Source organism: Pelecanus crispus, chromosome 7, assembly GCF_030463565.1.
Source record: "Pelecanus crispus isolate bPelCri1 chromosome 7, bPelCri1.pri, whole genome shotgun sequence".
Lineage (NCBI taxonomy): Eukaryota > Metazoa > Chordata > Aves > Pelecaniformes > Pelecanidae > Pelecanus > Pelecanus crispus.
The window spans coordinates 10,995,727-11,020,914 of NC_134649.1; the positions used below are offsets into that span (position 1 = coordinate 10,995,727).

The 25,188-nt window shown below is 37.4% G+C and overlaps 1 protein-coding gene across 1 annotated transcript in view; it reads right to left on the minus strand.

Annotated features, from left to right (window-relative positions):
* Positions 1-3,145: 3,145 nt before the first annotated feature.
* Positions 3,146-25,188, minus strand: part of EFL1 (elongation factor like GTPase 1) — an 83,861-nt gene continuing 61,818 nt past the window's right edge. Inside the window, exons 18-20 of the mRNA XM_075713711.1 lie at positions 23,175-24,175; positions 18,150-18,334; positions 3,146-3,672 (exon numbers count right to left, since the gene is read on the minus strand). Of these exons, the coding sequence (XP_075569826.1) occupies positions 3,484-3,672; positions 18,150-18,334; positions 23,175-24,175 (1,375 nt within the window). The 3' untranslated portion in view covers positions 3,146-3,483. The remainder of the gene's footprint in view (positions 3,673-18,149; positions 18,335-23,174; positions 24,176-25,188) is intronic.

Here is a 25,188-nt window from a genome sequence, read left to right on the forward strand (position 1 = left end):
CCCAGGTCCTTTTCGGCCAGGCAGCTTTCCAGCTACTCTTCCCCAAGCCTGTAGCATTGCATGGGGTTGTTGTGACTGAAGTGCAGGACCCAGCACTTATGGCTTTCTCCATATATTTATAACCCAACACCATGGACAGAAAAGCAGAGGGTTCTACCATGCACTGCGAGAAATGCAAAGGGCATTTATAATTGTGATTGCTTAACTAACCCCAAATTGTTAAGGAAGAGTTTCAACTCAAAACAATGGCCATTTGGAGTCCAAGAATTTTGCCAGCACCGCTCTGTTATCAGAGTAAGTATTCAATCTAATAAGGCATTCCAAAAATCACTTACAGCCAAAGCTACTCTTCCATGCTCTAAATGCTCTTTTATCAGAAGTACAGCGTACAGTTCAAATGTTGCACGTTTCTCTCTTCTTGTTAGCACGGCTGCTGACTTTATGCAGTGACACGCTCTATTTCCCACAGAATAAGCTTCCAAATATTAGTGTCTCAAACAAGAAAAGTTAGTTCCTAAGGTTAGTAGGGAGTCAAGAGATTGTATTCAGACCTAATTTGGGAACTACATGTTTTGGTACAGAAGTATTGTGCTTCTATGGTGTCTCTGTCCTCATCAATTGCAATATTGAGGCTGCAGCTGAAGTCCAAAACTAACATGGAAAGCGGGGTAGGAAAGAAAATACAGCACAGATTGAAGTTCTACTTTGATTTCTCTTTTGGACTCCTGCTTTAAAATGTAAGTGAAGTTTGTTGAAAGAAAAAAAAAATGGGGGGGGGGGGGGGGGGGAAGGTGAATCACGTAAGATTACTAGTGCTTGAGAAAATGAAAGATTTTTAAAGCAAGAAGATAAAAGAAGTGTGGCCAGAGACAGGGAAAGGGGCTTGCTGGCCCTTGGTCTTTATTATTCTCTGAGGAAATCTAGCTCCTATTTTTGTTTTTTCTTTCTACAAAGTGGAATCATTTGGATTATCATATGGCTTGCCCAGTGAACAGCTATCATTCTCTAATAAATATTACCACACAGAAGCTGACTGTTGTTTTTATACATTATCAGTTGTAAGGAGCCTTGATTCTACTACAGCCAGTAGAGCCAAATCACATCAATTGAGTGTGTAGTTTTTAGAAAGTTAAGTGTACTGAACATTTACACTTAAAAACATTTTAAAAGCTGTGTATGCTTATTTTAAATATGTATCATATTTAGCAATAAAGCTGGTAATGGAAAGCGAAATTATACAATGGCTAGCTTTCATTTAAATCTTTCCACGGCTTCCTCCATCAGCAAGTTATTTATCCTGCTTTACAGAGATTTTCCAAAATTATGTCATATTGTTATGTATGTGTAACAAAGCTGGGGAAAAACAGCCACGTCAGGTTACTTTTTGAATAATCCAGAGAAAAATGGTTAGAGGTTCATGGCACATAAGCAATTAGATTCTCTTCCCACTAGTAGCTGTTACTAAAGAAAACAGATATCAAATATTGCTGCTAGCACTTCTTGCAGGTTGGTTTGATTTTCTTCTGCTGGTTAGTGGAGCTTTTGCTCTTTACAAATAATAGTGTTGCAACATCCTGAATTAATTATCACCTTTATGCTGTTTGAGATGCAATCTGAAAATACACCGTAACAAAATATGAATGCTATTGTTAAATCTTTCAAAATCTATGTTAATCTTCTTTCTGCTTACTGAAGTATAGTAGATTACAGTTAACAATTACACAGTCATAACAATGACCAACCTGTCCATCTCTACATCACCTGTTCAAGCACCTTTGTGACTGCAGGCCAGACATCCCTAACTCTACCTTGCATTCAGCTAGCATGGTAGCTGTATTAGCCAAGATCTCATTACAAACATTTATGTCTTGACTGGTTTTTGCAGGCTGCAATAAGTCACCATGCCTTCCATGGCTATACTGGCTGGCAGTGCCCAAAGTACTTAAGTATGTTTGTACAAGCTCTAATAGAGCTGCTGTGCAGGCACCGCTTGCAAAACAGCAGCAATTTAGGGAACAACCTTCTAAGGCAGGCAAATATTTCATTTGCTTGAATAATTCATAAATACAATCTTAAAAGGAAACATTTCCATAATGAAAGCAAACAAGCTGGAAAAGAAAAGGCTGCTATTTAAAATAAAAGTTAAGCATTCAAAATCATTCTACTTGTGAAACAAGTGACAGTTTTCTTTCCCATAAGAAGCAAAACTGATATGAGTAAATTCTGCCTGCTGCATTAATTGACACACACAGAATATTTATTCAGAAAGACCAAGTAGGTGCTAAAGGAGTACAAGACAATCACAAATTAAAGGACAACCCATTTGCATGGTTATCTGAAACAGAACTCTTTGCAATTAGCAAAGACAAGTGTTAGCAGAAAGTCAGTTGGCACAAGATTTAAGGATTTATTTCCTATTAATTTAACTAAATATCAGAAACTCTTCAGGGACACCTATCTATTCAGTCTTAACCTTCTAGAATTCTTGTCCCTTCCTTTAACAAATCTAAGCAGCCAAATGAGAAGATAATTCATGTATCATGTTTCTCTTCTACCCAAGGTTTCCATTTTTCTTAACTAAAACTTACACCCTGTGAAGACTTTTTTCCCTGTTATAGTCTTGGTGTGAATCATTTTGGAGCCTTCTGCATCCTAGACACCGGCAAACAGCAAGACATTGTATCTTTTTGCAAGTGTTTGCCTTCACTGAATTCAAGACAACAGGCTGAATGTGTAGAAATTTCTGCAAGAGTCTGTAAACACTCACACAGGACTGGCAGAGGTAGCTGTGTCCCTAGGTCACAGACAGCAGCTCCCAGCTTAGGGTAATCATACGAACTTTTTAATAAGACGTGTTCTAAGGAGGGAAAAAAAACTTGCTTGGTTTGCACTGCTTGGTCTTCCACATGTGCTATTTTTGCCCTCTGATTTAAAGATACATTACTGATGTAGATGACCGCTTACATGAGGAACAGAGTAAAACAAATGGTTTGGAAACTCCTAACAGGCTTACATCTATTTGCATACAGGTAACTATGAAAAGTACTGGTGAGTAACAAGTACACTACAGAAATTAAAATAAATTTAAAACACAGAGTCAAAAACATTAAGGAGCTAAATTCAGTGCATAGTTTATTTGCAACAAACTAGCTAACCAGCTCTAACTGTAATTACATCTGATAAATCAGGAAGAAACAAACTAGGAGTTCCTAATCCTGTGACAGAAAGTTCAATAGGGCAGTAAGTGTTAAAAATTGAGACCAATTGCAATGAATATGCCTATACTTTATTCAAATAAATAAACTATTTTCTCTGTATAAAAGTTGGAAAGGCTTAAGTTTTTTAAAACATAAGCCACAGATATTATAGCATATAAGAAAAGTGGTGTCAAAGAACAAAGTCCAGATGAAATTTTGAATCTGCTGCATAGAAAATAATCCACCTGCACTTAGCTGAGTCAGGAGAGAAAGGAAGCAGACACAGCTACTTATTTCTACTGAGAGTTCTTTGCTTTTCAGCATGCTCCACAATTTTTTCTTCTACATAAAGTCCCTTTCGCTTTCTTACTGCATTCATGTACTTGCGGGCCTGGTTCTCTGAGTCTGCTTTTTCCCCAAAGTGCAAATATTCTTCCTCAGTGGTTGGTACCCAGAATGGGTCACTTGAAATGATCTATAAAAAGAAAAACAAAAAAAGTAAAGTAGTACAAAGGTTTATTAGTACATTTCAGGTAATCAATCTCCAAAGTAGAGCAATATGAAAGTAGAGCAGAGAGAGTTTTCTGGAAAGCCTGCAATTAGCTATTGAAGCAGAAAACAATAGTTAAGATACACTATGTAGCGTTTGCCATAAGAAGCCCACAATAGCTTTTAAAATTCAGTTGCATTTATCTGCAGATGATTTTTTTTTTTAAAGCAAATGTAATTGCCAGTCAGCAAACAATGCCAAATAACATTCAGAAAATTCTCGGTTTTCAAGAAATTCCTTATTTAGAATATTATGTCACTGTGATTTTATCAGAACTTACAAGAACTGAAAGTTTCTGCTCATTTCTGTGCCCTGTGTTCTTCAATCCCTATGAGTCGGACAGATGGTTTAAAAATCATTGTTTCTGGTGCTAACATATTTAGTAGAGCTGTTCTTGCAGTTTACTATCTCAGGGGCTCTCCTCTAGAAGAGATTTGAGTTCTAACGTGATCAGAGAATAACTGGACATGTCTTTATCCTCAGTTCATCCTATACACCCCGCACTTCTCAGTCTACCATGGAGAGTTTGCCCAAGGTGTAATTATCTTACAAAGTCTTTAAAACCTTTCCTCATTTCATCCTGCACAGCAAAGCTACATTTTTAATTCCCCAAGAAAGTCTAAAGAGACTACGTAGATTTCACACAAATTCTAGGCTTAATGCTTAACTAGCTAGCCAAAGATAACAAATTACTCTGTTACTGGTAGTTACTCTCTTTTACTTTAAGAAGTTTTAGGTTTCCAAGTAAATGTTTTAAGACCTAAAGAAAAAGGAGGACCCCCCTTTCAATTCCAAGCTCCTAAGAATCCACCTCAGTTCTACTCATATGTTAAGCTGTTGCAGGCACCAGAAATTATTCCTAAGTCATTAAGAGTGATCACAAAGTCTTAAGCTCATATAACATGTATGTGTAATCAAATCTGGGAAATGCTCCCTAGTGAACTGATGTGTGGGTGACCAACCAAAACTGTATAGGGTTATAGACCTGAGATTTAACTTGCCTTCCCATTAGTGGACAATTAACCATAAAACAGAGGAAAAAATGATGTAGTTAATGAGCATTAAGGAACTTAGTGAAAAATAACAAGATCACCTTCCAAGAATGCTAAACGTGAGCATTAGGAAGGGATAAAATTGACTATATTATGTTACTCAGGATCTGTTGCAAATTTTAAAAAAATGCTTATTTCACTTAAATGATTGTAGATTTCCTCACAAGATGCAGTTACAAGTAATATATATTTACTAAAAAAGCCAAAGGTAATACTGTATCAATTTCTTAAACAAAATCCTCATAGGAAAAGGAATGCAGAGAAGTATTTGTTACTGTAAGAATCATGATAGTTATGACAATAATTGAAGACATCACTCTGTGATAATTTCTGAAATATATAATATTAGCACTAACATTAATAGCTGACAAGGAGGGAACAAACTTCCCTAAACATCCAATTTTAGCTTAGCATTATAAACCTTTTCTAGTATTAAAAACTTTTTCTTCTGACAAATACTTTTAATTGCCATGATATTTCAAACTAAGCAAAATTTCTTAAAGCTTATTTAAGTTACACAAACTAGCAAGAACAGGAATTAAAAAATGATGGCTTAAGATGGACAATTTTCCCCAGAAACATCAACAATTGTAAAGTCCTAATTTAATACCTCATGTTAAATAACACCTAACACAAACAAATTACACTTTATGGGGAGTTTGGAAAATTACCGTAGCAGAAGATAGCTATTTTGTATTGGACAACATTGTAGTTCAGTCCTGCAAAATAGTATGTTAAGTCCCTAAACCAACAAAAGTAGTTCTACTTTGTTACAGTTAAGTACATAGATTGTCCCGGTAAATTAAGTGGAATTACTCATGTGCTGAAAGTGACATCCAGTCGCAATTACTTAGGTGGGAACTGACTATGCATAGGGCTGTCTGGCTGAAAACTAAAAGCAAGCAGAGCTCAGAAATAAACAGTATGAAACTTAGCTTTCCAAATGTTTCTACATTTATTTTTAACATAAAATTAAGGACTGTCTACCCGTAGAATAATCTGCCTGAGTCACACCCATTCTGATGTCTTGTACAGGGACTTATAACCAATGCCGAGAAACTTAAAGGTGATTCCTTGACAGCTTATGTCAATAAAATAAAGAATGGTCCCCGCTCTTGGAGAGCTTGAAAGTTTTACCATTATTTTATGCACTAGAAATAAAGAAAAGGGGCAGTGAAGACTACTGGGGTTTTTCCAACTTCGGGGCAAAATTTGCATGTTAACTTGATGAAGTAGTGTTCATACTGAACATCTTAATAATGGAACACCACCAGGGACTTCCCCATTCATGATCTGCCTAAGGAGCTGAACAAACAAAAATTTCAAAGTCCAAGAACATATGAATAAGGAAAGGTGATTCATGCTCAATGGATTTGCTCCAGACTGTACTGCTGAGGGGGATTTTATATCTCTCTCTCTCTCATCTACCTGTAAATATTTAGATACTTGTGCTGGTTTTCATAGAATCATATAATGCTTTGGGTTGGAAGGGACCTTTAGAGGCCATCTAGCCCAACCCCCCTGCAGTGAGCAGGGACACCTTCAACTAGATCAAGTTGCTCAGAGCCCCATCCAACCTGACCTTGAATGTTTCCAGGGATGGGGCCTCCACTACCTCTCTGGGCAACCCGTTCCAGTGCTTCACCACCCCCACTGTAAAAAATTTCTTCCTTATGTCTAGTCTAAATCTATTCTTCTTTAGTTTAAAACCATTACTCCTTGTCCTGTCACAACAGGCCTTGCTAAAAAGATTCTCCCCATCTTTCCTGTAGGCCCCCTTGAAGTACTGGAAGGCCGCAATAAGGTCTCCCCCACAGCCTTCTCTTCTCCAGGCTGAACAACCCCAACTCTCCCAGCCTGGCCTCATAGGAGAGGTGCTCCAGCCCTCAGATCATTTTGGTGGCCCTCCTCTGGACCTGCTCCAACAGGTCCATGTCCCTCTTGTGCTGAGGGCTCCAGAGCTGGACGCATTAGCCCAGATGAGATCTCACAAGGCTGGGATAGAGTTAATTTTCTTCACAGAAGCTAGTATGGGGCTATATTTTGGTTTTGTGCTGGAAACAGTGTTGATGTTTTAGTTGTTTTAGTTGCTGAGCAGCGCTTACACACAAGGCCTTGTCTGCTCCTCACCCCACCCCACCAGCGAGCAGGCTGGGGGTGCACAAGAAGCCGGGAGGGGACACAGCTGGAACAGCTGACCCCAACTGACCCAAAGGATATTCCACACCATGTGACAACATGCGTGGCATATAAAGCTGAGGGAAGAAGGAGGAAGCAGGGGCGTACACGTTCGGAGTGATGGCATTTGTCTTCACAAGTAACCGTTATGGGTGACGGATCCCTGCTTTCCTGGAGATGGCTGAACACCTGCCTGCCGATGGGAAGTGGTGAGTGAAGTCCTTGTTTTACTTAGCTTGCGTGCATGGCTTTTGCTTTACCTATTAAACTGTCTTCATCTCAACCCATGAGTTTTCTCAGTTTTACTCTTCTGATTCTCTCCCTCATCCCACCGGGGGAAAGTGAGTGAGTGGCTGTGTGGTGCTTAGTTGCCAGCTGGCTCTTTCAATAATTTGTGAAAGACTTGTTCTGCTAATGTTAACTGAAGTTTTCACTGGATACTTTTTTTCCACTGACAATAATTCTTTATGCTTCAACAGGTATGTCGAGCTCTCAGGAAAGCCAACATAACAAGAGGCTCAAATGTCTGGACTATTTAGTAATTAGTAGCCAGCAAGGGTAAACCTGCAAACTTACTGCAGCACGGGGCTACAGAATCCTGAGGGAACCTTGTAAGTGCTACATGATACAGAGCAGCACTGTAAAAAGATATAAATTAGGTTCAAAAGCCACCTCAGTACCCACAGGGGCTAGTTTTGCTTCTCAACCTGCCTAAATAATTTAGGCACTACATACTGCTTCTAGAGCAAGTCATGGTGGCATTTGAAAATTTCTGTTAGAGGATCATACCTGTCTGAATGGTGCGGTCACACTGCAAAAGATGAGGTTAATTAGAACACTGTTTGTATTACCACACCATGGTAAGTAATGAGAAAGAGCAAGTCAGATCTACTGAGTCAGCAAGAACCTGGGGCATCAGCTGTGCATCTCCTTTAAGAAGTCAGAAAATAGTCATGTTAACATAACCCTAATATAAGTACACAGAGGTGTTACTGACACAGCGATACAAAAAAATTAAGTTTTATTTTTTAAAAGTTCTGATTCTATAAGTGAAGGTGAGGGCACAGACTAGACTGTCCCTCTTCTATTCACATCATATTAATGAATCAAAGCAAATACATATAGCAGGTGGCATTCATCATTCCCCATACTCTGTGAATGCAGTGCAAGCAAGCAAAAGGAAAAAAGAGTTTCCGTATAATGGTCCAAAAGCATTGTCATCAGTTTGCTTACAATAGTAGCTGTCAGAATGGTGGATCTGGATTTCCTGGAATCAGAGCTGAGAAGCTTTTTAGACCCTGAGCTATTGTTTGTATTTGTCAGAGCCGCAAAGGGATGACGCTGGAATCTGTGACAGAAATTGAGTTTTTGTCTGGATAAAGTCCTTAATGATTAATTAGATTCTAAAGGGACCAATCCTTCTGGAATATGATGTAGCATTAAACAGAGGGCATTTATTGTGGATCCTGGAAGATCCACAGGATCAAAGCAGAAAAGACACCCACAAACGTTATTTATTCTATGTTGCATGTCACTTATAATTTAAAATTATTTAGGTGTTTCAACATACTAATTTTTCAGTACAAAACTAAAACATATAGCTGAAGATTCATTTTAAAAACGGAAATGTGATAGCATCTTAACAGTGCTTTTTCAAAAAATTACACTCCTAAACAAAAATTTTGATCAAAACAGAACTGGAAATTCAAAATATCATGCCTTTCACAGTTGAAAAATCTTTAAGTGACTCATGCAATTCAGTAACCCTTTTATCAAAGGTCTTTAGTCCATCTTTCTCTTTCTGGCTGTGTGCCATGTGTGTCTGGGAACCACTGAGCAGGGGTGACAAGAAAATTATTGCACCCAAACTATTTATACCCCAAGTTTAGCAGACAAAAGATGTCAAGAGGAACCAATATTAGGAGAAAGACTCCGTAAAACCAACGACATGATGATACTGTTAGCATTATGGTAAAGTGTATTTTAAAACACCACCATACGGTGTGTGATTTGACAACCAGAAAATTCAGCATATCTTTTCTTCAGGAACATTTGCTAGGGCTTGGGAATTTTTCTTTGTAACAGCATAAACTAGCCACTGGCCTATGCTTATTTATTATTCAACACCAGAATAATCTGATGGGGACAACAGCAGCCTTAACTGCAAACAGCCCAGAATGAACATGATTACTCCTCCAAAGTGTGCACGACAAAGCTGCAAGACAGCTACTGCTTCCTAGTTAACACAACCAAAGAGTCGTACACTACATCTGTACAGCTCTTCTGAAAACAATTTCTTTTAAAAAGCAAATTATAAATCAAGATTTGTGTAGTAGATCACTGGACTAGCATTTACTCTATTAGAGAAAAAGTATTTTCTCTAAATGCAGCCATATAAAATACAATAGAGTAAAATGAGTTAGTTCACAGCAGCTGACACAATTCTTAAATCTGTTATTGCAAATGCAATACTTAAGTGATGGAAATCTTCCTTAATAGTATTGTTGAACAATATCTTCATTGATATACTTTATAGAAGTCTTGCGTGATATAACCTGTTTAAAGTATGACTATAAGAAAATCACTAGAATCCCATTATACTTAAAAAAAAAAAGAAAAAAAACCAGTCAAATACATGCTGAAGAGTGTGTTCCATAGCTCACTGCAGAGCTATGAGCCCACTCTAGGTATAAATAAAACAATGTTCATAATGAAGTCGGTTGGGATTAGGTATATCAAAAGAAGTGAACAGATCATTTCAAATACTGTAAGTGCAAGGGTATTCTTGAGGAAAAGAAATCATTCTAAAGCAAGATGTTTCATTAAATATCACAACTATTCAAACCAACACACCCAAACAATGAAGTCTCATAAGACTTGTTTAGTAACAGCATGCAGAGCAGCACAGGCAAAACAGCTGTCGCCATCTTTTAGCCTAACAACCTACACATTAGTTATTCAAACAATAAATGCCTATATCTTTATCAGAGGCATAATCTGAATACCTGTAATAATTAATCCATAAAAATACAAATACTATGAGTGTACTACTTTAATACTGAAAGACAATACAGTGTGTACTAAATTTTGCAAATGATTATGTAAGCTAATCAAACTTTTCAGTAAGATTTGAGTTAGAACAGATCACTTCTAATACAAGAGGACTTGGAATTTTACGCCTTAATTTGAAGATGATTTATTATTTGCATTTCAGTGGCACCCAGATGGCTCCAATAGTGATCTGGGTCCCATTGTCTAGTGTATTTCACAAAATGATGGTATGAAATAGTCCCCGCCTAAGGCAGCCTAATTATGTAAAACAAGGTTGAGGGAAGCATCAAAAGCAAACAGAAGGGATCTGCCTAGTTCATCCAAAAGGTCAGACAGATCTGGGAACACAGCCATGTTCCTAGTAGCATTTCCCCTACTGGTCCTTACTGCCTGGTGAGGACAGAAAATTTCTTTTGAGCCAGATATCATCAGTGGGGAAAATGCTTTAGTTGGACCATGAATAGAAAGAACAGTCTTACACTGTCCAATGAAGATTTTAAGACCAGCTAGCAACATTATGGCCTTTGTGAACTGCTTAATAACAAATCCCAAGAACCACTAAATTCAGTGTGATTGGGCACTACTACAGGCAGCCCTTAGTGTGCCAGGAAAAACACTATGCCAGAAGCTTTTTTTTTAAAAAAAAAAAAATTCAAAAGAACTATTATGCACAATTTCAAAGATGATACAGGCTTCAGTGTATCAAAATCCTTTCTACCTTAGAAAAACTGATGCTAGAAAGATACTTCAAGAACATTCACAGTTCAAATGGTGCCCAACACTTAGTAATGACAGACTATGCAACTAAAAGGGTACAGCTGATATGCATGTCTTAGATGTCTGAAGCAGCCCTGTCAAACAGAAATTACCTTTACCTTTCAGGTAAAATGACAGAACTTTGCAGAGGTTTACATGAAATGTGACCTCGAAAAACTGTTATCTGCTGGATTTTCGGTAATGTGCTGGGTAATGCTGTAAAAGTGCTTCTGCACTGAGCATAATCAAACGGTGCAAGGCCATTTGGGTACTGGCAGTGTGCTTCCAGAACAGAGAACACCAGGCAGGGTGCCCAGTAAGACTGAAGTCAGGTGGACTGGGGTGGGCTCTAAAGAGTGCCTCATACATTTTTGGGATGTGGAGCTGGGGCAGGGAGGAGATGACAATCTCAAAAGTGGGTAGAGGCTAGTTTCTTGACTATACTCCTCCTGTGACCTCAGATCCAGAAAGACCCATTGTCTCAGTAACTAAGGCCGTCCTTGAATACCACACACAGTGTAATGCAGAGGTATGCAAGTGACTGGCTAACTCCTGTATTTAACCCAAGCAGCTACGGAGTCAGGAAAGCAGTGCTGGCAGTGTGGCAGCACACTACCGCCTAACATATACCATGCTAGTGCCTGTACGGACAGGTAGTTTTCCAAGTCATTCCTTACTTCCATGTGAAAGAACAATATAGATCCTAGAGCGGTGTTGCAAGATGACATTTGGCAACTTCAAAAGCAATCTCCACATCAACAGTGGCTTTCCATCAACCCATGTAAAATGCTGTGATTCTAACATATGACTAGGAGCTGCCATAATCTGTGATGTAGAGCAGTCTGAATACCATTTTTGAAGTGATTTCTGTACTACAGTGTTGAAATACTTTCGCTCAGCAATATACAATTGAAAAATAGGTAAAAACCTTACTACTAATTTTGCCATACTGCCTTCAAAGCAGCCAGGATCTCAGCCTGTCCTTGAGAGAAATCACAACTTAAAATCTCAAGGAAAGATTCTACAAGTTTGTGTCTTTTCTTGGTTGTTGTTTAACCAACTACAGGGTCTTACTGGTTTTATTCAGTGAAAAACCCTTTTGTAACAGGTATCTTATTCCTCTGTAAGCCTTTACAGACCCCAAATGCTTCCTATTCAGAAAGGAAGAGAATATTCTCTCTGCAGATTCAGCTTCTCCATTTTGCTGCACCTATTCCATCATAGTGGAAAGCAGGTATCACCTCCTTTCCTGCTTAGGAGTACTGAGTGACTGTGGGAAGTGCTGAGCACCTGAAACACTTGCACAAAACATCATGCTGGGGATGAGGATTAAATGGCAGAGGGTGGGAGGAGAAATATGCTAAAGAATTTTACTGAAGCACCTACACATAAACATCCTCAAAATAAAAACAAGTCACAGTTATTTTGTCAAAACAAAAACTTTCACATTGTACCAAGTACTCTGTGTACCAGCTTGCCTATTTTATAAATAGCTAATTTCTATATCACATCCTGAAAGAAAAAAACCCGAGCAACTAATTTTCAGCCTCCCTTTTTACCAGTTGTTTGACTACCTTGTAGTCAAATCTTGGCTTCACAAAATGCTGCCACTTTGCATCACTATAGATCAATTTATGTATCAAATAAACAAACACAATATATCTTCTTCTCAAGATTATTATATATACTTTGTATATACAAGCATTTAAAAGAAAGTGTGAAAACAGATTGTTCTTTTCATAACTAACTTGAAAGAAATCTCCCAATTTTATTTCTCTCTGTATTCCTTAGAAGTATTTTCTCTCAACAGCTCTTTATTATAAGGTTTTGCAAAAATACAACTAAAAAAAAGGAGCGAGAGAGATGAAGTTATAAACCAACAGAAAAGTTCACTTATTTTGTATCCACAGCCATCTTGCAAAAGCTTCAAAAATCCAAAAAAGTATCAGATTCATAACTTTTGGTTTTCTTTCAGAGACAGGAGGTTTAAGGGGATACGGAATAACATGCAGTCAAACTTTAGACATTTAACCTAGGGAGATGCATTAGGAGTGTAGATTCCCTACAAAGTAAAACGAGCATCCAAAAGTATTTCATAATTCGGACATCCCATTCAAAATATATAAGGGGACAACCAAGGCCTTAAAATGCCTCAAGTCAGATATGAGAACTCCTCTTCCACTAAATATTTTAATAATGTACATTTACACATTTAGTTATAAAATAAACTCATACAAGTTTATTTTGGCTCAAGACCATCATCCTTGTTTGTGTCTCAATCAGTGACAGCTGAGCTTTAGCCTTGACTTCAGTCAGTAGCTATGAACAGGAATTCGGGAATTGGAAAATAAAAAGGAGACCTGTGGCTCTAGTGTTGCATTATTTGCTATTACTTAAGGAACATGTATTGAGAGGGAAAATTAAATCCACACCACTACCACTTTTATTTACTATTCTAATTAGCTTCAGATGTCCTGGCCAATACAATGAGCTTTTCATATGTCACAGTTTAACCCCAGCTGGCAACTGAGCACCACACAGCCCCTCGCTCACTCCATCTTCCCTGGTGAGATGGGGGAGAGAAGAATAAAAGTGAGAAAACTCATGGGTTGAGGTAAGAACTGCTTAATAATTGAAATAAAACAAAACAGTAGTAGTCATAATAATAGTAGAAGAATATATAAAGCAAGTGATGTATGATGCAATTGCTTACCACCAGCCGACCAATGCCCAGCCAGTCCCCAGGCAGCAGCCCCCTGGCCAGCTTTCCCCCAGTTTCTATACTGAGCATGACATCATACGGTATGGAATAGCCCTTTGGCCAGTTTGGGTCAGCTGTCCTGGCTGTGCTCCCTCCCAGCTTCTTGTGCACCTCGAGCCTTCCCGGTTGGTAGAGAATGAGAAACTGAAATGTCCTTGATTTAGTGTAAGCAGTACTTAGCAACAACTAAAAGATCAGTGTGTTATCAACATTATTCTCATACCAAATCCAAAATACAGCACTATACCAGCTACTAGGACGAAAATTAACTCTATCCCAGCCAAAACCAGGACATCCAGGTTACTCCTAGAATTTATTTACATGCCTAAACTGTCACTGGCACAATGATGTATGTAAAGTTGCAGTTCAAACCTAGTATAGATTCACAGATTCTTAGAGTCTCTCTCATTATCTTAGTCTGCGTCTTGTTTAATGCAGGCCTGACAATCTCATCCAGCAACTTCTATATTAAGCCCTCATCTTCCAAGTTGTAAAATGACTTACAATTTGGAAGGAATGAATTAAAATGCAAATATAAAACTTGCAGATTCAGAACGCCTCATATTCTTACCACTTATTGCATGCAGTCCTTCTCTTACCTTTCTCCAGAGCCCTAAAGCACATTCTAGACACTATTCTACTTAGAACAGTTACTGAAAAAGAATTCAGATTAAATGTGTTTACAGTTTGCCCATGCCCCCCTCAAGAATAAAAGTGCGTCTAATAGCCAATCATGCAATTTAAAAGATGCTAGTTAACAGGAATACTATACATTTCACAACTTCAGAACTAGTAGATGTCTTTGACAATTTCCGCACTTGCTGAGAATTCAGTCAAAGCCACGTGCTTTTTTTTTTTTTTCCAAACTATAACACAGATTTCCCAAATGGGATTAGAGCTCCATTACTCTAAGCATTTTGAACAAGAAGATATTTGTGATTGCACAGAACCTTATGATTAAAGATAAACTGACATGACCAAAAGATGTAACTGCAAAGAATCAAGAGAGAACAAAGGACACAGGCTCAGGCAAAAACATACACTAACTGAAGGTGTATTATTAATTCAAGAATTAAAAAAAAATACAAGGAGTTCATAATTATCCCAAAGTTACATATTTTAAACTAACAATTCAGAAGAAAGTTTACATTGAAATCTAAGAAAATATGGCCAAGTAAATCCAATACACTTAACACTTGCCTAGGGATACCATAAAGGAAAATACTTGACTAACTTTGAAAATGAATTTGTTTAAACTGGGACCAAACTGAAAGCTCCCACTAATGGTTATTTGGTGCCATCCTCTACAGGCAGGAATAAGTTATATAACAGAAGAAGTGAATAAAAAAGGAGTATCTGGCAAGATAGACCTCGATACGTGTATTGCTCCATCCCGTGAGGCTGGAACAATCTGAACTATACAAAATACATTCATTAGCTGGATAAAAAAATGGTAATTTCATTTTCACAGAGACCAAAATGGCTCCATTTAAACGTAGGCTCTATCATTGACCTTCCTGTGTTTATAGTCTACAAAACGTGTTAATGAGATATAATAATAAAAAAATTGATTCAAACCTCATTTCTTTAAACATACTTTATGCATGTGGTTTCCATGAGATTAAGTGTTTAAAAGTTTAAAAATCCCAAACAGTGTCTATTTCACTATCTGTAAAATGGGGATAACAACACGTTACAAGGAATCTGCATAGAGAAATACATGCCCCAGGTATTTGGCTAATGAGCCAAGCACACTGAGAAACCACCACTAACAGAATTAATTCAGGAAGTCATAGAAAGGTTTGGATACTATGCAATTAAAGCAGCAACCATACACTTGGTAACATAGGAAATGCAAAACAAAACCAAGTAGCTACCGCACTCCCTTTCCATTTTTAGCACTATGGAAAAAATAGTATAAGATTACATAGACAGAGTTCACATCATATTCTTACACAATGATACATTAAATAATTGGGATTCAAATAAAATACTCGTCTTTATTATGTATATACATATAGCATGGTAATTCATCAGTAATGCAGCATTGTCAAAGTCATGCCTAATACTTGATGAAACCTGATAGGTTTTCTATTTATTTGGGGGTTTTGTTTTGGTTTTAGCAGAATACAGAAAGAAAAAGAAACAGGGAAAAGCTCTACAAATTACTCATGTGATCTGAAACACAAAACCATTTTTTCTGGCTTCTCTGTCATACCACCACTAGAGATTCTGAAAATTGTATTTATTTAGCAATTCTGCTGATGATGTGAGAGTAGAATGCACTCCCTCTGCCACTGCCGCACAGAGCCAACATTGCTAGTAGCTTAGTAAAAGGCTTATTTTGTCACAAAAAAATGTAAGCATGACTTTCAATGTGACAAAAAAACCCCAACACTCCCCACCGACAGATTTGACAGGTGGAAAGGTGAATGGCTTACACAATCATTTTTCCTACTACCACTACATTTTAATATACTAGCTGTAATTATGATCTCTCCTGAGGGTCAATTTTACAAAATGTTGCCAGTTGTTCAAATCTCCCTCTCCTATGCATACCTGTAATTATGTGTGAACATTTTCTTATGTGAAATTCGTAACACCTGACAGAGCGACCATATACGCCAAGGTTTGGGGATAGAAGGGAAGGTCAGAGAGGCAAGGGGTTCATGTCTTTGTTTAGTATTGGAACATAGTAGCTACAAATCCTACAGAAACTGGCCCAAAACAATGGTTAGCTGGAATTAATGTCCTCCTGACTGATATTCCTTTAGGGCACTGATATCAGAGGCCGTTCAGACAAAAGACCAGTTAAGCCACAAAACCTCACCAGCTGCACTTCAGATGAGAACATCCAAAACTGACAAAACTACTGTATGCAATACTGCCAACACTCATCGGTACCTAATCTATTACTGACTTACACCAGGTCCCTATACTCAAAAAGTTGTTGCTTTATCTATTTTTTTGTGCATACACCATCTATGGGGGGTGGGGGTGCTTTTCTTCCCCCCCCCCCCCCCATCCCCACCTTTTTTTATTTGTTCTTTTTTGTTCCCTGTAGCTGGTCCCTTCCACGGTTCTCTGTGAAGTCAGACTCAGTTACAAGATGATTAAATGAATCACTATTAATATTGAGGGAAGAGAGATAAGTCTCTGGCTCACTGCATTTTCTAACACCAGTAAGGTACCATTGCCAAGGAAGACATAATGTACTTTTCCAAGTGTACTGTTTCAAGGATTCCCAACTCTTTTGATAGCACATGACTTGGCTGGTTTGCAGAGATCATCCTTTTCCATTAGCATCTACATAAAATTCCTGAGGCAGTTACAATTGCTAAGAAAGAAATACTGCTAGTTAAGTATTTAACAGCTACTACCTACTAGGATAATTTAGCTACAGGAAATGAGGAAGAATCCACACCACGTGAAAAAACAGCACATACTTTGGAAAGAAACAGTGGTAAACGGACCGTAGCTGGCCACTGCATGGAGTATTACTGACCTCAAAAATCTGTAGTTGTTTGTACTCAGAAACTTGACATTTGAGGTCACAAAATATATCAGAAGATGAAACAAAAACAAGCAAACAGAAAAAGACTTCCTAATCCATTTACAAAAGTTTCTATGGTCCTAACACCAAATAAAGGAACACCTGACTAAAAAACAAAAAAACACACACAAACCAACACCAAAGACCCAAACAAAAACCTAGACTTCAGTTATTTTAAAAATCTAATGTGAAAAGCTTATACCCACTGACTCTTGTCCTTGAACCCACTTTTAGCTCCTTCAGTAGAGTCTTCCGAGGAGCCCTACAATGCAGGTTTGCTTGTCTTGAACAAGGAATTCTGATTTACAGCTTTTTATATTTCTCCTTGAAGATCTACTATACACATCATAGGAACAAAACACAGTGCACTCTCAGCTGATGACACTCCTTATCAGCTTTCCCACTTGCATATTTCCTTTACACCTTCACTTTCACCTCTTCATTTCTTTAATGATAAAGATGACCAAAGGGAATGATTTTGAGGACATGTCCACTTACTATCACCAGGCGTAATTTTGAAAGAATGAAACCTATTCCATTCGTCTTTTAAGTATGAAAATATACGTTGACTTGGAATATATGAGGACAAAAAAATACCTCGGTGTCTGCTAACCCCTAAAAGGTTAACTTTCATATGCATTAGATTTGTTGTTACATTTTCTATTAGTGGTAGGTTGGGTTGGTTGGTTTGGGTTTTTTTTTTTTGGGGGGGGGGGGGAGGTCCACTCTCCAAACAAGTTTATCAGAGAACTCATTCAAAAAGGCACATAAAATTCAGGAAAACACATTTATGAAGAATCAGTTTCATTTGTGAAGGACTCACTTTCTATTGAAATAAAAAAGCATCCCATCTAAACAAAATATAAATGCATTTCTGAACAGCATATCTATAAAAGACTAATATAAAGCTGCTTTTTTTTCCCGCTTCATTTCAAAAAGGAATTAATCAAATATCTTGACCAAAACTTAACCTTTTCCGCTTATTATTCCAGTCTGCCACATCTACAGGAAATAGATCACCAAAACAGATGGAGTGAATAGATATTTTTACCTCCCAGTGGCTGAACACCAGCTGTGGACTGGCCAGGCCACTAGTTCTCTTCCTGATTTCATCAGCAAAACCAAAGCTTTCTGCTACTGGCAGGACTGCCTTAATAATAAACACATCCGTCCCCTCTTTCATCTCCTCTTGTAACACTCTGCCTTCTCTTTTGGACAAGACAGCATACACACGACCTGCAAAGACACAATTTTGATGAGCTTACCAATATATTTATATTCTGCATCATGAAGAGAAATACACAAATACTTATTTAGGAAACTTCAGCATTAAGTAAAATACGTAATTTCTTTGGCTAAAATTCTTCCCTGTAAGTGGATCAATTTAGTGGACCCATTAAATTCAAACAAACAACATATTCTGCCAGTACAATGTGCAGAACCATATGAGTAACATTTAATAAATTATTACTGTGTGGATCTAGGTAACGCTTGCACTAGGTACGTTTATTACATCATATGGCTATTTTTTTAAAAGGCAGTTTACCAGGTTAAGTGCCTAACTTGCTTTATTTCTTACAACCAAGTATTTGAGAAACGTTACTAAGAAATACTACTGTGTTTCAGGAATCATATCTTAGCTACCTTTAGAAGTTTGTTTGGATTACCATATCCCTATATGGTACTTGTCCCAGATACTGCAGTGCTATTCTAATCACGGAAAACTTGTTTATCTGAAATACTACATATTTATTATGTTTAATGTGTTCCATTAGGTTTTTAATTCAGGCTTAAGTTAGTCATTAATAATTTTTATTTTTCTTTCCCAAATTAATATTCAATCCATTGAAATACAGTGTATATATCATGAAAGTAGCTGTGAAAATGCCCATGTTCGATTTTACAGTAGGCATTAAGCTAATTTTTTTAAAATGTTTTTGCAAACTTATGGGCTAAGTATTCTACAGATAAAAACTAGCAAATACATTTGTGTTGATCAAGGTAATAAAAACACGAGAAAATGTTTAGGAATGCCTTCATGTACAAATGTGAACAGTTAGTAAGGATTAGCTGTACAAATTACCTTTAAAAGTACCTTGTAGTGAAGAGCAAGTTTATATCAATTTCTAAGAGGTTCAAATATTTTATATTATATTGCACTGAAAAAACATGAATGCGTACTGCTACCTTTTAAATATCTGGGCAAAACTGACTCTTACTGCAAATAGTTTGAAATATATATTACTTCATAATACATCCCACCTATTCTGACTTGACAGAAAGGTATCATTAAAGACTATAGCCACGCACATTGATTTGCATATATACTGTAAGACTCTTGCAGGACACCAGAGGAAATGTCAGTGTGGGTTGATTTGCCTTTATTTTTTAAATACAAAATCTGGTCCTTGTTCAGGAAATTCAGCACAAGCACACAGCTAGTATAGTTAAATCTTCCTGCCAGATGCAGGTAATGAAGCATCAGTTTAGCACCAATCATTTCAGAGTTTATAGCTCTCTAATAAAATGTGGGTTGAAGTGTTCTTTCTACCACCACTGATAATTTTATCCACTCATGCCGTTACCAGGACCTCCTCACTGTTCCTCTGACTGAACTTCACCTTTACTATGCACAATAGTCTTCTTATTGCTCATGAGGAAATACATTACGATTCTACATTTAAAATCACAAAAAGATTAAGGCATTCTGAAGATAAGTCACCGAGTTTGCCATGCATGTATAGCCTTTGTTAACGTAACTATGCAATTTCAAGTCTATGGAAATTTCAGTAAGTCTAGAAAATTCTCAGATATGAAAGGGTCATATCTCAGCACAGCTCACAATTCAGTAACTGCATTAAAATGCAAGCTTAAACATATACATTGCAAAAGAGCATCACATCATGGTCACTGTGCATATACTGTGCACATACCACACAGTATATATTAAAGCCATTTGTTAAAGCAAGTACGTTCAAAACCACTTTACAGTTTATTAATGTTATAATTCAAAATATTTTTTTTACTAATTGTTTTAAGTAGGACTTAGAAAACTTTGCACACATATTAATAAGTAAGGTTACATTTATCACAAAGCACTTTAGATGCACATATTTTATGGCCATAATTCACTGAAGATTATTCTTTGAAAACATAAAAGCCAGAAGACAATTTATAGCTTACTAAACGGTTTCTAGCTACATGTATTTCATCCAAGCAGTCTGGAGTATTGTCTCAGTTAACGCTATCACAAAGAAGTTATATAAGGTCTTCAGTTTTACCACTATGGGCAGACTGCAGTATTCTGAAGAAATACTGGTTCCACCTCTACACTAATTAGTTGAATGGATTTAACAGTATCAATCACCAAGAAATACTCTAAGATCTTCCTATTCAAAACAGTTAAAACAGTTACACTACTTCGAAACAGCTTCAAGGTGCTGCAACATGCAGACTAAGTATGTGTGTAATAGGCTCACTTTAAAGGTGTATTAAGTCCAGCTCCTTAAAACATGTAAGTCCTGTCCAGCACCAGTACATCAAGCAAAAATGCTGAACAATTTCGGTATTCCCTGCACAGTAAAAAAAACCCCTAAGCTTCATACTGGAAAGACATACTGTGGAAGGACAACAGGATCACCAGTTGCAAGAGCCTAGGGGTCACCATAAACTTAGCAAACAGGGAAGGAGGAGCTGCTCTTCTGTTTTGGATTCTGCATGTTTTCACTTACACACCTGAGCCAGAGATAATACTATGAATTGATATGAATTGCTCCCTAAAATGCTGTGATCTAAAATTTTTTAAATTATTTTTTAAAAAATAAAAATCAAGACAGAAGAATTGCTATCAAAATCCAAAACCAAAAGCTACAACCGAGTCTGGGAAAGTCCTTTCCCAACTAAGTTTCACTGACATCAGCAAAATGAAAAGACAGTCTAGCTTTCAGTCTCCAGAACACAAAAGAGATAAGGGAAGAAGAGCTCAAAAGGTAGGAATATCAGCAGGCAAAAGCTAATAATAATTAAACATGTGATACTAGTTCAGAACATTCTTCAGCTTTTGGCCGTTTACATAGAACTTCCATAAAGCAGGAGTGTGTAAAAATGGATTTTTCTAGTGAACTAACTGTAGGAATGAGATGCTCAAAGTATAACCTACTGGGAAACATCGGGTGTATGCGGGACCCAAGTCTAAACCCAAGGCCCATTACACTGGACATGTATAAGCTTGCAACACATTTTTGCGTTCTTCTCTCCTTGCTCTGCTCCTCAGCTCCAGTTCAGTTTATTTTCATTGTCAGAAAAGTCTGATGGAAAAAGCTTCATATACTGAGACAACTAACATAAAAGAACTAGCTTCCTCAGAAGGTAACAGCTTAGAAACAATCAGACAATACAAAGATATATTAAACTCAACTGAGTATCAATATATGGAAGACCAACTGAAAGAATTAAAGTTACAGAAGCCAGTTGTCTATCACATGTCAACTGCCAAGTCTTACTGGATAGCACGCATACTCTTCGCTTCCCCTAATGAGGATAAATTTTATTAGCTTAAACTTCCATAATAAAAATTAAACCCATGAATTTGTAATTAACTAATTGCATGTCCATGGTTATTACCACAAAACTCACATCCATTAGACTGGACTAATCTGCTTGCATGTCTAAGTCCTAAATTACACTCATTAAATATATATGTATATATATGCATTAGAAAGCCATGTTTCCATTTGGTTTTATGGCACAACTGATGAGCCAATGCATGTTAATTACATCACTATAAAAAATCATGCTTTTTTGGTAGTGGGCATTTTTCGAAAACAACAATTTATACAGTGGTTTTGCGGTTTGAAAATTGGTATCTTGCTTATAGTTTGATGTAGAGATTCAGAAGTATTGTGCTAATGTGCTCCTGGAACAGTAATGCCTAACACTACAAAGTCTGATAGGCATTCTTACATGTTAAAAAATAATTAAAGATCGTTTAAAAATGCAGAAGTTCTATGCCATAGTAAGTTGTAGTTTAAGGTAACGTGCTAACAAGCTTACCGCAGGACACCTTTTACCAGGCCTACTAAAGAGCACCTCCAGAGAAAGAATAGGATCATATTGCTCAAAGGCATTTCTTTTCACTACATACAATTGTAAATTTTGCTCTTCAGACCAATTTGTTTTGTATAACTGCTATCATTATGCTCGCATGCACAACAGCTGAGATTTTTACAACAAATAACCAAATCTTTAATTATTGTATGTGGGATATACTGTAATTTCTGTCACAAGTAGTATAGTCAAAGTAAATTTCCTGATAGCTTAAATGCAATGGAAGTTAGTTCTAAAGAAAATATTGGTGCATTGGATCAGATTCAGCGTGCAAGCAACTCCCATGGAAAACTCCAAGAACAAATGTTAGGATAAGTTAAGAGGTATTGTAAGTAGGTCATACAACCAAGTTTAAGTAGGCATAAGTGGTAAGGTAACGTAAGTGACACAAATTTGGTATGCACTGGGTTTGCAAAGTGAGCAACTTGCGTACCAGAAGGATACAGATGCTACTAAAAAAAAACCCCAGAAACTACCAACTGGACTCTAACAATAATTTAAGATTCTCTCTATTTCCTGACTTTACTTCTATATTGATTATTGATTGACTTAAGCCATCTTGAAATAGCATTAACTAAGATTCTGCATTCATTTTACGAGCAGGATAGATTTCCTCATCTCTTCAGGGAACTAATGCTTAATTATGAGGCACAATATTGGTATTCATATCTACTGAAGTTGGTATTACAAAAATTTCATAAAAAGGCAACATTTTGTATCTTGCACTTCCAAAAAAGTGTAGCATTGCTATTTATGCATGTGTTTCAGGTAAGCAAGAAGCATGGTACATTTTCATTCAGAATAGTATAAACACTACAGGCATAACAGTCATTGTACAAATCCACTGGAGAACTACAAAAAACTTCTGACAAAACTTTTAATCAAGTTATACTTTCAGTCTAATTTATAAAACCTCACCTTGGAACTTGGAAAGCAAATTCTTGACAAAGGTTTATTTTGTCTGTCTTACCTAAAACTTCTGCAGTAGCCATAATTTCACATGTGTACATGGCCGCCATAAGCCTCTGTGGTTTTGCTTGCAAAGCATAACGACAAGCTTCCTTCATGGTGGCAATCAGTTGTCCAGAGAAGGGACCATAACAATCTGCAAGTAAAACTTCCCCCTTCTGTTTACTAATTTTTTCCGGTGATTTTGGAACACTTTGGCTGTTGTCCTGGCATTCATTTGCACTGCAAACCTCATCACTGCAACTGCTTGTTAGAGTAGTATCTTCATTTTGTTTATGTTCTACACCATCACATTCCCCTGAATCCTGTCTACTAGTTGACAGCACCTCTCCAACTTTATTCATTTCCCATTTTTCCACTGTAAAACAGACACCCATGAGGGGTTCTTCACACATGGGACCAGAAAGCGTAGCCAGCTGAAATCCACTTACTATGCTGTTGTCAAAGTCTCTATATTTACTTACTTCTTTCACAGTGTTCCCAAGGCACTGCCACACAGACCTTTTATAGCCCTCAAAATTATATAACAAAATATTAGGCCCACACTTCCGTGGTCCAAATGACCAGATCTGATCAACAGCATTTCTCCACTTTCTTCCCTGCAGATTTTGCTCCAACTTTTGTCTGAATTCCTTGATCCTATCAAGCGTCTTCTGATTTATCTCATGGGTTTTATCTTCATTCAGAGATGTGTTGAGTTGCTCCATAGTTCTAATCAAGTCACTGTTTTCTTCAAGAAGTCGAGTTACCTCCTCAGGAAGCGGCATTGCTCTTACGCTGAGAGTAGCTTGTTTATTTGGAGTAGATATTGTAACAAGCCCATCTGAATCAACCTGAATCCCTTCAGGAATTTTATTTTGGTCCTCTTTTGTTTGGTGTATGACAGCAACTTTCTGCTGTTTTCCTATTTCTTCATTCACCATATCAACTTTTGGACGTCTTGTTATTGTTTCTCGGAATGGTATAATAGGTGCCGATACACTAATCTGTACCTTTGCAAACCTATAAAATAAAGTTTAAAAATTAGTTTAAAATTAAAAAAATACCTTTAAACTTGGGGGGGGGGAGGGGGCGGGGGGGGAATGTAAGGCAATTGCCTTAACATGGAACAGATGTTCATTAATAAATCTATCTGACTGCAACACAGATTACTAGATAATGCACTTCAAACTCACACTCTTAAAAGCTTTATGTACTTCAAAAAAGAAGCATTGCCTCTTATGTCTTCAGAAATATTTGGGAAAGAACTGAAGAAAATAAAAGAAAAAGTATTGCTGTGCCTTGCGTAAATCACAGGTTCACCCACATCTTGGAAACTACATCCCCTCAAGCGAGATACAGTAGAACTAGAAGAAAATGAGAATAACTATGATGAAAGGTATGAAAGCACGAGTAGCCTTCAGATGTTTCAAGGATACAATAGAGGTCTACAAAATCATGAAGGGCATGGGGAAGGCTGATCAGGATTAATGACAACCAAACCACAACAGGCCCTGAACTGTCCCTGAACTGAAAACGATTAAGACGCAGGAAAGCATTACGGTTACTCTGGTTTTACTCTTCCCCAGACATCTGCTCTAGGCTACACCGCTGGAGATATGATAGTGAGCAAGACAGACACCCTATTTGAACCAGTGCAGCTGTTCTTACAGTGAGATGTTCTGAAAAGATGAAGCACTGGGTAAACTGAACAGGCTTTTGTAAAGAAGTGTGGAGCCACGGTTCTATAACCTCATGGGTACGTATCAAGTACTCTGCAGCTAGGAGCACTGGGAGAGCTGATACTCCAGTTTTCTCCATGCTCCTGGCACAGCAGATTCAAATCTGCGCACAGTGCTGTGCTGCCCATGTGCATGAAACTAGCACTGCGGCACAGAAGCAGAAGGAGGATTAGTGTAGGGAAAAAAAGCCCCTGGGGACTTCATATTGTGATTAGCTAGTGGAAGCATTAACCACTATTCTCCTTGCAAACCTAAATTATCAGTCATAATTGTGATATTGTAATAAATGTAAAT